Here is a 15,366-nt window from a genome sequence, read left to right as displayed (position 1 = left end):
TTTTTAAAAAAATCATTCAGCATTAGGTATTTGAATCAATAGTGGTATAAGTATTATGTGTTGTTCATTTACTGAATCCTTCATTGTAAAAGTGCACGTAGATGCCTGACTTAAACTTGGTTTAAAAGATTAGTAATTACCCAATAGTTACATGGCAGAAATTGCAGTTGCTAATTACTTTTAATAATTCTCTCAAAAATCTGTTATTGGACCCAAAGCAATAGGGAAAATTCTGAATAGATCTTTGTAAAAATAGTTATTATAGTCGTCTTGCTAAAGCATCTGGTGTGATAAATTTCCAGTGGAACTAATTTGTTCACTTTACCTTTTTTATATATATTTATATACATATATACACACGTGTGTATGGATGTATAAATATGTTAGGAAAACCTTTTTATTAGGAAATCTGGCTAAGCAAGATATTTTCTCTGAATTTAGAATCATAATCCAAGTTTCAAGGGCATGACCCTTAAATTTTTTTTTAGTGTTTCTTTTATTCCTAAATAAAATCTGTTAATGTGAGTAGAAAGCACTTATTTTGTAATACTGATATTTATTTTAAATATCTCCAAACCAATCTTAATTTGTTATGGAACTGTGGATATCTTCTTATATTATTGGTAGGTTACTGTGATGGATTCTTTTGCTTTGTTTTTTGTTTTTTGTTTTTCGTTTCATATTACTTTTTGCCTTGGGGCAATTATAATAGATGCTCTTTGGCTCAGCACAGGTTGAGTAAATATTAAGAAGCTTATGATTTGGTGTGGACTTTGCATCTACTTTGCCACTCTTAAGAAAGTGATAACTTTTTTCCTTAGAATACATGTTTATTTGTAATTTGGAAACCTGCATATAAATTTTGTCAGTCCTCTGAGCTTATGAATGGAAGTCTTGCTTAAGAAAGACCCAACAAAAACCCAATTGAGTTCATTATAATGAATTTCATGATAATGAATTCATTATAATACATTTTGTTGCATCAAAATCAGGCTAGTGGTTCCAGATGCAAACTTAAATCTCACACGTCACTCACAAGCTGTTGTTTCGAGCTGCCTAATTTAGAATTGTAGGTATTTTCTCTACTACATCAATTAAATTGGTTATTTTATAATGGTATGAAGCACAAAACACATTGAACTACTGCTGCCTTATCTATTTTGTAATGTTTTCTCTCTTTGTCACCATAGTACTTCATATGATTCCTTGTTTTTTTTAAATAACATGTTTCCATGTAGCTTAGCTTTAATTTCATATTTATGATAATAAGGAGGTTTAGAGCTTGATCTTTCCAATTGTGTTGAAGGGCATAAAACTACAAGATTAGTTCAAGGGATATTTCATATCATGGTCATATTTACCATAGGCATAAATATGTGTTTATTTTACCATCTTGCTCTGTATTGTGTATGGTTACAGTAAATTAAAAATAAAATTGACAGCTGATTTTCTTAATTGGAAACAATAAGAAAAATCTGATGGCTGACTAGCAATATTTTAATTCCTTTAGTATTGCATTACAAAATACTGTCAAGAGCTATGAGTCAGAATTTATATTTGTCCAACAGTAATATTTCCATTGAACACATATTTTTGTTTTTTTCCCAGAAGGGTGACTAGTTACTCTTCTGATAAACTGATCTGCATCTGATCTGCAGTAAATTAGTAGCAAACCCTCCTTGCTTTTACTTCTATGTTTTTGTGGCTTAGAAAGGGGAAAAAAGAAATCCCAAACCAACTTTTTTTTTTTTTCCTAAAGTATTTCTTCATTAATTAGTTAATGAGAAAGGAGATTATTAGAGAAATATAGCTGTTTTGTGGATTGCTTTTGTCATGAAGAGCTCTGAAACAGTACGTCTTTTAAAAGGAGAAACCCTACAAAATTAGGTGCCATGCTAAAAGGAATTTGTTGAAAATGTAGTTATCAAAGGCTCATATTCTTTGAGAAGTGCAGTCTGGGTTTGAACATAATGAAACCATCTATCTGGGTGGATGCTTCTTGTTTCTTTTGTTTTCATTTGCATATCATTGGCATAACCCATGTCATCTAATGCTTCATGATTATATCTGTTTCACTCACCACCCATCCTGTCTGTGCAGTGAGCTTCTTATGCTGCCCAGAGCAAAACGAGGAAGAAGTGCAGAGTGCCTACATACCATCAGGTAACTACAGCAATTCGGTAACCAGGAACGCATCTGGTTAGTTGTCTATACTTTGTCTGCCCAACTTTTTTCCATAGCTGTATTTATTCTCTGTAAGTAAAGATCTTCCTAGTACGTTGTGACCGAGGTGTCACTTGTTCTTTTCTGTTCGTTTGAATTCGTACTGAGATGTGCATATATGTTTGTGAACTTCAGTAGTAGAGATTAAAGCAGGTGAAGAAATTCTGATTTGGCAGTTGTTTTTTGTGGTAGATATTCTGTCTAGTCACAGAGTCCTGATCTCCCAATGCATGACAGTGTTCTTTTAATTTCAAACATCCCTTTTTTGTTGTTATTGTATTTTCTTTTGTTTGTATTTCTATATCACAGCCATGCACAAGCCAACAATCTTTACTTGTGACAATCTCATACTGATTTTGGTCACCTGTAGAGAAAGAACAATAATTAATGAGGGCTCACTGGGAACCCCAGATTTGACGTGTCTCATATTACTTGATTTTATGTGCACAAATTGTGCTATGAATTAGATCCAGGCATAAACTTTGTAGATTGGACTTATCTTCAGTCTTCATTAATTTCTTGTTCCAAAGCTTGGAGCTCCCTGTGTTGAAATTTCCCAATGTTGTGAAACTAAAGTGGACTGAAATATCTTTATCTAGCAAATCTAATTCTACCCTCCTCCCCCTCCCTTTATTTTTTCATCATGTCTGTTAACCTTGTAAAAAATACATGTCAGATTGTGTAGAAAACCTTCCTTTTAGAATCATTATAATACAAGTTGAAGTATTGAATCATTATAATATAAGTTGAAGTAGTTAACCTTTGAACTACTTTCAAGATGCTGTGATGAGATTCTGTTAAAAGACATGATCGTATAAAGCTAAAACAATAAATACAAAAACTTTCAAAAACTCTGTGCAACAGTAAAGCTGTTAAATTAAAATTTAAATTTTATTACCAGTAGGAGTTTCATTCTTCATCTTAAAAAGCTTTTTCCTCAACATTTTAGGTTTTAAAGGTTAGTAATTTATTTCCTTCCCTGTTACTTTATGTCCATTTATTGTAATGTAATAGCAGTTTTTCCTGCCTCCTTCCTGTGGCCTTTCTCTTTCTGCTGTATCTTCTATAGCTTCATCTCCTTCTTGCCCTCAGCCCTGTCCTTGTTCCTTTCCATCTTAAAGATTATAATTTTATTAGACTTCTTCAATGACAGTGTTTAGATTCTCATTTCACTAAGTGTTGTATTGTGAACTTTTGATGCACTTTGCCTGGTCACTATAGATTTCCAGTAGTTTTACCAAACCTACTAACCATTCTGGACAGCTAAATAGCTAAAAATTGTGCATGGACAGCAGTAGAGTTATGTAAAAGCTACACAGAATTCAGAGAGTACAGCCTTTTATTGCCTTTTTCCTAATTTTTATTAATGCTGTTATTTTTTTTATTATCAAGAAAAGTAAGAAATTAACCCCTTTAAAATAACAGTAATAGTATGCTGTAAGACAGAATGGTACTTGTAATAATTTATTGAAGGTGAATATGAGGGCAATAGAAGACAAAAGACTGATTTTTCAGTTTAGCTCTGAGGCTTATAAAGCCTAGTCTAAGTTTGAATAATACCCAGAAAATTGCCAATATCCATCCTGGACTCAAAAGTCTCAAAAACCCTTTCAAGAAAAACTTGGTCTGCTTATTGGTTGCCATCTTTTGTCCTTTCTAACTTGGAGTGACCTTGCATTTATTCATGTTAGAAATGTTAGAAGGCTTTATCCTGTTTTTCTAGACAGCTTGCTGAATATTTTTAAATTAATTGTCAAGACAGCTCCAGCATAAAATGGGAAAGAAATGCTATGGGGTTCATCTTAAATGAAAGAAATATTATTATGAAGTATCCAAAGCTGCAAAGTTAAGATACATGGTTAGTTAAATACACCAGTTAAGAATAATACTAGTCCTAGCTGTCTGACCTCTCTGTCTGTGTGCAGTCATTGAGTAGCAGCAGAAACAGTGGAAGGACATGTGTACCTGTGCTGTAGAACATGGGTTGCTCCATTCCATGTCTGAGGTCACACCCACTTTGATTGGCAATATCTACTAGTATGCCAGGATTAACTTCATGGACAACTATTTCTTTATTCCAACTTTGCAATATCACAGTGACCTCTGGTAGAGATGTCAACGGTGATGACAGCTAAACTTGTACAAGTAGGGTCAAAGCTCCTCTGTTAACTCCTTCAAGATTTTACAAACACTAGGGTTTTGAGATAGAGAGTTGTCTTATCTCTCTGTGGCCCAGAGAGGTTTGTAGTGTTGATCTGCTGTGCCTAGGTCCAAGCCTTAACAGGAATCACAATGTCCTTTTGGGACAGACTGTTCTTGAAGCTGCAAAATCCTTGATGCTGCTGGTTCTTCTGCTAATAGCACCACACCTGTGTCCTGGTAGGGCATGTGAAAGATTGTTAGAACATGGTTATTAGCCTTTAACCATTAAATGGTTGTGATTCCCCTTTGGCAGCCATTGTCTGCCTTTAAATGTCTCACTTGTTCATTGGGTAGAGTTAGATGATAAAGCAAACATCTCCTGTTCTAAAATCTCATGTACTGTAAGCGATGATATTAGACAGTTGTCCTATAGCATCTTGTAGTTGTGCTGTGCTGGCTGATACAGTAGACCTCCTACTTTTTCTTAATTGGCATATTATTAATAACACTATTAGATTTTGAAGCTTATACCCCACTTCAAAAAGACTTCCACATTCAAAAATGTCAGATGTTGATGCATCTATAATTGAATTTGTGATACTATATATCTGTATATATATCAAGCTTTTCAGGCTTAGCTTATGAAAAGGTTGAAGTCCCTGTAGATCTAAAAAGGCATTACTGAGAAAAATAAACAGCAATTTTAATAACAACCTAGTCCTTTACATCAGCTTGTATATTTTAATTTCAAATCTCTAAAAAGGGGAATTTAGATTACTGTCATTACAAGAAAATAATCTGAGCTGTGCTAGTATTGTCATGAGTTCATGGACTGTGTTAACAAAAGTGTAAATACAAGAACTTGTCCCCCAGACAGCTGTCACAGCAGCTGAGCTGAGAAAAACATATGCTGAGAAATCTACTCATTAGAGCTGTTACATATAGTAGAATATTATGCATTTATTTTACGTTCTGGTTGGTCTTGCCTTTCTTTTACCTGTTTTTATTTCTGGCATGTTTTTGTGTTGTTCTTTTTTCTTTTCTGTTCCACTACATTCAAGAAGTTCTGTTAGGCACTATAAAACATTGCCACCCAAGATGCCTTTACTAGCAAATGGTACTCATTGGAACCTATACAGGTAAGAATTTTTCAGAGTCCTCCTGAGGTAGTTAGATCCTTTTTGAAAAATAAATACTTTTACCTTGTTAAATAAATAAATAAATAAAATAATTGAAGTGCTTCATACAGTTTTTATAACTGAGAGTTAAAATATATAATCCTAAAATAACTTCATATAACTGTCTAAAATAACCCCTACATTACCAAAGGAAAAAAACCAACAAACACAAAACACAAACAATGTTGTTATAGGTAGAACTTTTTTCACTGTTAAAACTATGTGTTGCATGTTTTTTCTTTGTTATGTGCTTTTGTTTCTGTGTATTATTTTGATTACGTGTTGAATTTGTTTTCATTTTGTTCAAATAATTTTAATTTACAAAGCTCAACTCTTCCTGCATGTGCTAAGACCAAATCAGTGATTAGACAGGATATTTCACTTCTTCATGATTGCCTTAATTCACGAATACCGAAATTTGGAGATGATCTACTGGTTAGGTAAGAAACTGAGGATTAATTCCCCTCTTCTGTTTGGTACCTCATATGGATTTGCAGAATAAATGAGCTTCACTGTAAAGTGATTTCATATGCTAAGTAGTGTACCACATCCTTTTATGTTGGCCTTAGATTTACTGCTGTTAATGAGGATTGATATTTATTGTTTGGTATTTCTCATTCCACTTCCTTACAAGTAGGTGTTGGTCTGTCTTACTCAGTTTTAAACATTTCAATGATTTTAGCAAAAAAAAAAATTCTAGCAGTCTTTAGTTTGCTTTTATCTTCTAAACAAATCTTGGCACTGTCATCCAGTCAACTCTTTTACATTTTCTTTAATTAAGTCATTGTGATGCTACATTTTCTGTAAAGAGAGCATTATTTTATGAGTTAATATCTAACATTGTATTCCTTTCTTTGTTTTCTTTTTCTTTCTCTTCTACCATTGGATGCAATGCACTGGCACTAGTGAACTACAGCCCTCCCTTGACAGGGCTAGGAGTGCTAGTACCAACTGCTTGAGACCAGATACTAGTTTGCATTCACCAGAACGAGAAAGGTATAAAATAAAACCTTACAAATTTCTTGTCATCTGTGCTGGTGATCTTTATCAGTTTTGTTTTTCTTCATATGAGTATTTTACATTCTTGTACATTCATGTCTGCTTTGGTATTTGTAGACTTTTTTGCTCCTTTATTCATGTATGTCATGTAAATTGTGTGTTGGGCAAACTGCTTTTGGCTTCTTCCCTTGTTTTAATTCAAGCTGATGTCATTTTTCACAAAGTCCTCAGTATGCTGATAATAGCATCGCCATGTTAAGTATTTTGACAAAGCCTCACTTGGTTGTTAATCTTCATCATCATTTGCCAAAAATTGTTACATTTGTTTCTTGTCTGTTCTGTGGACTGCTAGTAAAGCGGTGACATAATTTATAAATTATGACAAAATCGTCATATTTCAAACCAGAATTTTAGTTTTCATAGTGATGCGTTTCCTACAAAATAGCCAAACTTCATTGATTTCCTAATCTGTTGCATCTACTTTTGCAATTACAAAGCAAAAATCACTCCATTGTATTTTTTCACTCTGTGACATTACACAAAGGCTCATGTAGGTCTTAAGAAGCCACGTTTACAATTTAAATTAAATATTGATGTGTCACATATATTGTGCAGACATTTTATGGATGCTTTCTGAATTTTTAGTATAAGCGCTTCATTTAAAATCTTAGGTGAACCAAATACTACTAGTTTTTTTGACAGATGGGATTTTTCCACACCTTTTTCATCACCTTCTATGTTTTTAGCTAAGAACTATAAGATTTTAGAGGGAGATTTTAGTTTCACTAAAGGCAGTAATAGGCTCCCATTGAGTGGGAATATGTTGGTATTATAATTTCTTCTGTACAATTCATATTTAACTGATGTGGCAGTTAATAATACAAAGTGGCTTTGTCAGTCAACCCACAGTGTGGTGGTTATAACAGTTGCATCATTTTTATTATTATGGGAGAGGACTGGTGAAGAAAGGCAGTAAGAATATACTTTTCTCTTTGAGATAAGATTTCTCCTGACTTTTTTGTGAAATTTCCCTTTCCCACTTCCCACTGTAGCTTGACTGAAACTTTACTCTTCCCAAGTTGTGCCCTCATTGCAGAGAAGTGACTAAAGTTCTGCTGAGAGATCTCAGATGGATCTACACTAGTTCATTCCTTTATAAGATGGAGGTCAAGATAACCATAGCTAATATATACATGGTTATTAAAAAAAGTATGAGAGAAATATGGCCACTCAGAATGAAGTACAGGATATCACTCTAGATTTTTTTTTTAAAATACTGTAGCATCATATTAATAACTGTAGATATACAGCTGTATTAATCTGCAAGCAGCCATTTAACGTAATAACATCCGGACATGAGCAGGATATGTTTTCTACTTTTATCTCAAGATGCCATCCATCAAGTTGAGTGTTCAATGAAACAGTAACTGCCAATTGTAAACTATTAGTTAAAATATTATACTCAGAGCTACACCTATCACTGATGTTAACTAGTTCTGTTATTTCTTTGTAATTCATGTCCAGCAACTACTGTCCAATAGGCATTGCACAAAGTCTGCAGCATTTTTCCTTAGCTCATTGTAAAGAAAAATGGTTAGGCTATGTCAAAGGTCTCTAGTTAAAAGTCTCTAATGCTAAAATGTGTAGTAAACACGTTTTTTTGCCAAATCATCAATGGACCTGATCTAGAAAATTTGTCCATCACTTTTACTTCTTTGCTTCAAGAAGTCCTAAATAGGTGCTTTTGACTTGAGATCCTTCATGGGGGTGCAGAAAAGCTTTTTATTAGGAACTTATGTTCAGATTTTCTGTTAGGGTTTTGTTAAAAATAATAAGAGCTGTGTGGCTCACACAGAGGATTAAGGACATAGAGTGTTTTTTTTTCTTTCAACGTAGATGCACAATTTTTGGAGGAAGATGTTAAATTTAATGTATTAAAACCAGCAAATTAATCTTTGGGGTTTTTTCTGGGGGGAAGCTAATTTTAGAAGATATAGTTCTCCACTGTTCGATGTATCTGCTTACACTTCCACATGAGGTTAGTGATCATTTGAGTGTCATGATAGAGGAGTCTTTAGTTTGAAGAATAGTTAAGTTCAAGGTATGTGGAAAGCAATTTGTTTCTGTTCTGGTCAAGATGAGAGTAAAGGATTTAAAGTACATTAAGGTAGGTTAAACAGTAGGAAAGCTCTTTTTGAAAGCGGATATAATGAAACACTGTAATAGAAGATAAGGAAAAGGTTGTCTGGGCTTCGGTATTGGAGACTAAGAAGAGAATAGACAAGGTGTCAGGTGTAGAGTTGGTCCTGCTTGTAGCAAAGAGAAACACTATATGGTTTTGTGAAGTCAAATCTATATAGCGCCACTTTATTATTACTTTATTTGAGGGATCTGTGTTGCAGGCTGTTAGTTGTTTTAATGATTTGCACATCCCCAAAGGAATTATAGACTTTATTTTAAAATTTAGACTGCTAGCCCTCAAAATACAGACTTCTAAATGTGATATGTATTTTCTTCTACAAGATCATGAGTACACTCACCTATGGAAAATTATTTCTACTTATTCCCCACAAACATTTTGTTTCAGAGGGTATAAATTAGCTTGTATTTAAGATCAACAGTTTAAATTGTCCACTTGAGGTTTTTTTAACAAAATGGCATTGGCTGTGTGTAACTGAGGGACGACAGACAGGACAGACCCTATTTCTCCATGTCTGTGTTTTGTTACAAATAGTTCTGATCCTCAGTCTCTACACAATGTTATTAATGTAATTTGGAGTGGTTGGAGGAGTTACTGGGTTTCAAGATGCTGCTTTGCCAGTAAAAGTAATTTTGTTGACCCACCTATGCTAGGAGAAGAATACTTTCAGCAGCATATATGAATTTGGGATATATGTCGTTAGTTGCACTAAACCAAAAAACCAAAATAACAACAAGAAAAAAGATGTCTTTTCTCCTGCTATAAGCTTCATCATTGGAACAAGGAAATTCCATATAACTTGACTGGCAAACTAACCTTGCTCTGACAGGGGCCTGACAAGGTATTTTTGGTAAATGGAATGATATGACACAGAACTTAATCCTTCATGTATTCCTCTTTGGCACAGTATGCTCGAAAATACAAAAAAAAATATCCAGCCCCTACTAATAGATCTATACAGTTGTACCATGACTTCTCTTTTTAAAAAATATGGGTTTTTTTTCCCCTTCCATTTTTTCCAAGACATTTGTTTTTTTTTTCTCAAGATTATTGTCTTGTTAAAATTCCTGTGATGATCTATAAGGCATATGTTACTTTATAATATAGCCATAATTATCCTTTAATGCCATTGAAAATGTTTTTGTGGCTACTACTTCCCTTAGTATGATTTTTTTTTAAATTCTTCTTTTCACTGTGTCTCCAAATTTCTGCTTTTTTTCTTTGTAAATTTGATATAATTTCTTTAGAACTGAGAAATTTTTTTTCGACCCTCAACCTTCAGTCCAGAAGGTGTGAGATTTAAATGCAGTGATTTCTCATCATAATAACATCTTCCCCAGGTTGATACAGAATTGCAGCCAATGGTACTTACTTAATAATACACAGAGTGGCTTTTAGTCTACCTTCTGATTTTCTTGTGTTACAAGCTATTACTGAGCATATTAGCAGATAGCAAACGAGCAGTTGTACGGATCAGTACTGCTGGTGTGCTTTGGTCCTGAGAGGTCAGTTAGTGGGAATCTGAGGAAATGAAACAGGAGCATGGCCCAGGGATTAGTTCATGTACAACAGGGCCAGCACATCTGCCAAATGCCGCCCAGCAGCTGTGGTAGGTTTGTTCTGAGGTGCTTTGCTGCAGTAGGAATCAAAACATTTCAGGATGTTTGGTATCAGCTGGTCATTACCACCTATACAAGATGCAAAGCAGTTACTTGTTACCTCAGCATAAATAGATAACAGAGAAGTTGGAGCTGTTGCTTGTTCCAGTTAAGACCTGTCCTGACTCCCTGTTGATTTTAATAAGGTTTTTTATTAAGTGTTATGATATTAAGTGTTTATATTGCAGGCCTTGACCAGTTATGTTGTTTATCTCCATTTACTTCTAAAATAATGTTTGCTTTAGGTATGCAATGTTACTGTGTTTCCAGTTCTTTTGAACCATGTAAAGGAATAGGTTCTTGCATGTTTGTCTACATCGTACTGTGGCTCATGGTCATTTAACATTCAGTGAAAGAAAGCATGTTCTCAAAGCTCATATTGCACGGCCTAGTTAATTCTGTCAAATGCTGTTTAATATTTGTAGCGGATATCAGCATATTAAGGGCTTTGACTGAGTGCATTGATGCATTAACATTTTCTTTAACTCTTACTTTGAAGAGAAAAAGAAACTAACTACTAACAACTTGTTTCATCTTGAAACTTCTGAAAGATCTACCTAACTCTGATCTCCTTGAAACCTTTGTTATTTGCATGTTCCATAAATCAAACCCCTTCCTTAATAAATGGACTGGAAGAATGCCTCAGAAAGTGAAATATTTTATATTAATGCAGAATTTTTGTGAACATCTTGCTGCTTGTAAATTAATCAGTATTTTTTGATTTTGTAAATGTTGTACATACACGTTCTATTACAGCCACATAACATCCCAACAAAATAAGCAGCACAAGCTTGTAGTATAGTATATAGGATTCTAAATTAAACCTTCTTTTTCAAGAAACAAAATAATGTAAGACACTAGTTCAGGTCCTTTCTCTTAAATTTAATTATATGACATAATCTGTTGGCCTGTACTGCATGAATACAGAACAGGAAGCTGCCTGCACACGCTTTCAATATATATTTTTAAATGAGAAACAATTACCCAGGACTTGTACCCAAATGTGTGCTGCTAATTAATTTACTTTTACTGTCTTATTGCATTCCAGAAAAAGGTCACTTTATACCTTGGAATTTTTCTGGTAATTCATAGTGCTACATTTTTTCTGAGAATACATTTTTCCTTGCAAACAACTAGGAGAGATTGCCATAACAAAATAGCAGCCAGCAGTCAACAGAAAATGACCATGATATAATCTTTGAAACATTCTTCTCATTTGAAATTATGACTTTCTCTGCCAAGGACAGGGTTTTAGATTGTCTGGCATTTGAGAATATTTGAAAACTTAATGGTAAACTATGTAAAAGATTTATATCAGTCTAAATTCTGCATCTTTGGGAATCCATTCTCTTTGTTTCAGCTGTAATGTTTCTACAGTAAGCAGCCATAAGAGTATTATACTTGGGAATTGGAAAAACATTAGCAAAAATAATTAAATTACATATTTTCATTACTTTTTGGGGTATTTTTTCCAGTCCCAAATCCCGTATATTTAATTTTATCACAAACTAAACATCCTATTTTTTTCCTGTTTTATTGAATGGGCAAACAGGGGTAGATGGTCCCCCTCCCTAGAGAGGAGCCGACCTACTAGTCCCAGGATTCATATCCAGCATGCATCTCCGGAGGATGACAGGTACTAGTCAACTCCTCCCAGCTGAAAAGTGGTTTACTGCATCTTGCACTCTTAGAGGGGTATACTGAAATTTAAAAATATGCATATATGTAAAAAGAGACTTAAAACCTCCAAAAGCCCAAAATATAACAGCAGCTTAGATACCATCTCTGCATTATGCTGAAATGTTATAAAGCACCTGTGAGTTAATGTCAAGTTTTCTGTTTACCTGAATGGTCACAAACCATGAAATAAGATGTCTAATATAAGAGAACATCATCTGCGTTAACGTTCTGTAGCCTGTTTTTACTTGCTTCTGAAAATGTTGGTGGTGTTTTAACTGTGGTGCTTTATAATATGACAAATATTTGTTGTAGAGCCTGTTCTTGTCTAGGTGTTTTTATTTTTATTGTTTGTTTGTTTGTTTCCCTTTTTAAACAACTTTTCCAAAGGGGAAAAAAAAACCCCACAAACTGATGTGTTGGAAGTCTTGGTAACACTTGCTAGTTGATGTATGTAAAATTGGCTTTGTTCGTAAATTCTGTCCTAAATCAGGATGTTCTCAATGGAGCAGGTTTTCCTAACAAGGTAGGTTTTGTTCCAAAACACTGGTGCTTTAAATAAACTCTTATGATGAATACCACCTGTGATTATTAGAAGTGTACCTTTGGTTTTTTCTTGTCGTTGATTTTCTACTCAAGACAGTTTTGGTATTCCATTGGTTTGGCAGTAGTAAATTTTTATTTCTTTTTTTCCAGATAGATCTGGGGCTTTTTAAATAGGCACTACTGTTTCTACTGAGATGCAAATTCAAAATTTTATCTTACAACTTTTTGTGTTACAGTAAATGACAGAATACAGATGTTTCATGTAAATAATCTAAACATTTGTAAGCTCCTATGAAGTTACACTTGAAACTGTAAGACTGGTATATGCATGTGCAATACAAAATAATAGCCCACCTTGTAGGTAGAAACAGTATTAGTGAGGGAATCAAAGGTGCTTTTATGTTTGTTTTCTACTCTTTAAGTTTACATTCATTCTGATTCATTTCCCATAGCTTTGGTCATTGGTCAACACCACTCAGTTCTAGAATTTACACATTTTATATATTATTTGTTTTTTATATATATATATTATGTATACATTATAATATATGTTATATATTTTTAAGATGTGCTTCTCTCAGTTTGACTGCTGATGCAGTGAGTGTCTGCTGGATTAGCTTGAGTAACTAACTAGCTGCTTGTCACTGCTTTCAAATCATATTTTCACAGATTAATTGACTTTGACAGATGTCACCTTACTCTTAATTTGAGTACATGCCAGATTTAGCTTACAAATTGTCCCAATTTGCATATAAGCTGCAGTCCAGAAGATCTATTTCTGAACACATTTCTTAAATGTATGACTTTTGCATTCTTTCTAATTTTGAGAATTTAAATTCAATTTTTGCAACATGGTATTTATTGGTAATGATTCATAACAAATTTGAGTAAGGATCTTGTCACGATTGGTATTATTCTGGAATTCAGTGAGTTGCCATTTCAGAAGAAGTTACTTCTTGATATACCTTGACAAGATGAAGACCCAGGTTGTGTTATTTCAGTGTTAAAATTAACAAGTGTTTGGTTCGTATCATGTATTTCATTTAAGACTTTTGAATTTGATAGTATCATTGCTGGGAGGTATTTTTTGTTTTATATTAGCAATTGGAATCAAAAAGTCTCTCTGAAATGAAAAACTTTCTGGTAACTGGAGAACTGTGAAAAACTGAAATTGTAAGTGAGGATAAAACAAGGAGAATAAATGTTGAGCGTTTATGTAGGTGTGTTCTTTTTGAGAAGTCTGCATTTAATTTCAGCATATAACCAAGACCAGAAAAGGAAGCCCTTAAAAAAATTAATTCTCAAATGCTTTCCATTAAGAGATGCAGCTTCTGTTTCATTCATGCATCTGGAAGAATGCTTGTCCAAGTACCCTTCTGGTACTTTCACAAAGATAACTTGAGGTGTGCTGTGCATTGCCGGTGGCAGAGTGTTTTGGCATGGATCATCCCTTTGTGTCTTTCCAGCAACACTATGTGACTTGATCAGGGAGGCAATTTTGCAAGATATGAAATGCCAGGAGTGAGTGTGAGGAGCTACCAAGCCTTGAGGGTAGTTGTGACCTCCCAGCTCACATACTTTGTAGATCCAACCCTGCAGAAATATTCAGAAAAAATCAGAAAGTATAAGGAACATGACATTCTTGATGACTATAGGGCTACATAAATGAGCAGACTCACTGCAGACCCCTGGGGTCTCTTGTGCAAGTCAGTAATGTACAATTTCAAACATTAGATGCTTAATTTTATTAACCACTTTAGGAGTAGTAATTTTTAATTTTTATAAGAATGTTTTATTTCTGTATAGAAATTTTGTTTGCACTCAACAGTGATAAGTATTTTCAGGCACATGGGTCTTTGGAACATGAACTGTGAATAACTTGTCTGTATATAGAATAAAATATATATAGTACTTGTTTCTTGTGACAGTTGGTAGATCTATGACCTTAAGAGAAATGTTAGCATTTCTACACCATAATGGAGGTATACATAAAAATTTATTACAGGTTATTGAGATTATTGAACACCTTCAGCGGAAAAGAAAATGATACAGAAATATTCTGAAATTTATTTGAATCTTTTTTTAAAAAGCAAGTCACCCTATTTTGCTATTGAATTGTTAATTATTACTGTATCAGACTGGCTGGGAACAGAATATCAAGCTTTCATCAAAATACCTGAAATCATGAAATTTAGTTACATTTTCAGGAGAATTCCACAATATAATGACAAAGTACACATTTTCCGTATTCAATTTCTGTGTAGGTTTATATGTTGATCTAATGAACAATATTGTAGATTAAATCTTAAGAAGGATAATGGCTCCTATTAATGCACAGTGCTTTTCTTCAGCATGTAAAGTATAAATTACTTTTAAAAATAATTGTTGTGACTTTATTGCATCTTTGATTGTTGCTATTATGTCTAAAAATGTTATCATTTCCTAAATTGTATGGATTACATCAATACCAGGGAAATAAGAAATATAGCCTTTCTCAGCAGATAGTGCCCTAATGCTTTTGGTTTATGTATTTGACTGCATGTCTGCACCTTCACTGCATGTGATCATTTCTTGTTTCTGCTCATTCTATCAAATTCACATCCATGATTCCAAATTTTGTGAAGAACAAGGACGCTGGAGTCTTGCATTCCAAAACAGGACAGTGTAGACCACCTAAGTGCTAAACCTGGAGCAGCACAGAGGTATCCTTATTTGCTCAAATTATAGTTCCAAGTAAATGAGG

At 33.9% G+C, this 15,366-nt stretch overlaps 1 protein-coding gene across 50 annotated transcripts in view; it reads left to right on the top strand.

The window, feature by feature from the left end:
- The window catches only part of RIMS1 (regulating synaptic membrane exocytosis 1), a 319,116-nt gene that overhangs the window by 215,368 nt on the left and 88,382 nt on the right, over positions 1-15,366 (top strand). For 16 of the 50 annotated variants that reach the window (XM_051615426.1, XM_051615419.1, XM_051615412.1 and 13 more), the window contains 4 exons: positions 2,101-2,163; positions 5,870-5,983; positions 6,450-6,539; positions 15,248-15,325. The exons of 3 other annotated variants lie outside the window; for them this stretch is intronic. In XM_051615426.1, coding sequence (XP_051471386.1) covers positions 2,101-2,163; positions 5,870-5,983; positions 6,450-6,539; positions 15,248-15,325 — 345 coding nt within the window. Of the gene's footprint in view, positions 1-2,100; positions 2,164-5,426; positions 5,505-5,869; positions 5,984-6,449; positions 6,540-11,952; positions 12,037-15,247; positions 15,326-15,366 lie in introns of all 50 variants that reach the window. 31 more of the 50 variants (XM_051615453.1, XM_051615439.1, XM_051615437.1 and 28 more) reach the window with 8 other exon arrangements.

This window comes from Apus apus, chromosome 3 (genome assembly GCF_020740795.1).
Source record: "Apus apus isolate bApuApu2 chromosome 3, bApuApu2.pri.cur, whole genome shotgun sequence".
In the NCBI taxonomy this organism is placed as follows: domain Eukaryota; kingdom Metazoa; phylum Chordata; class Aves; order Apodiformes; family Apodidae; genus Apus; species Apus apus.
Note: the sequence above shows the minus strand (reverse complement) of the source record. Positions and strands in the feature narration are given on the sequence as shown.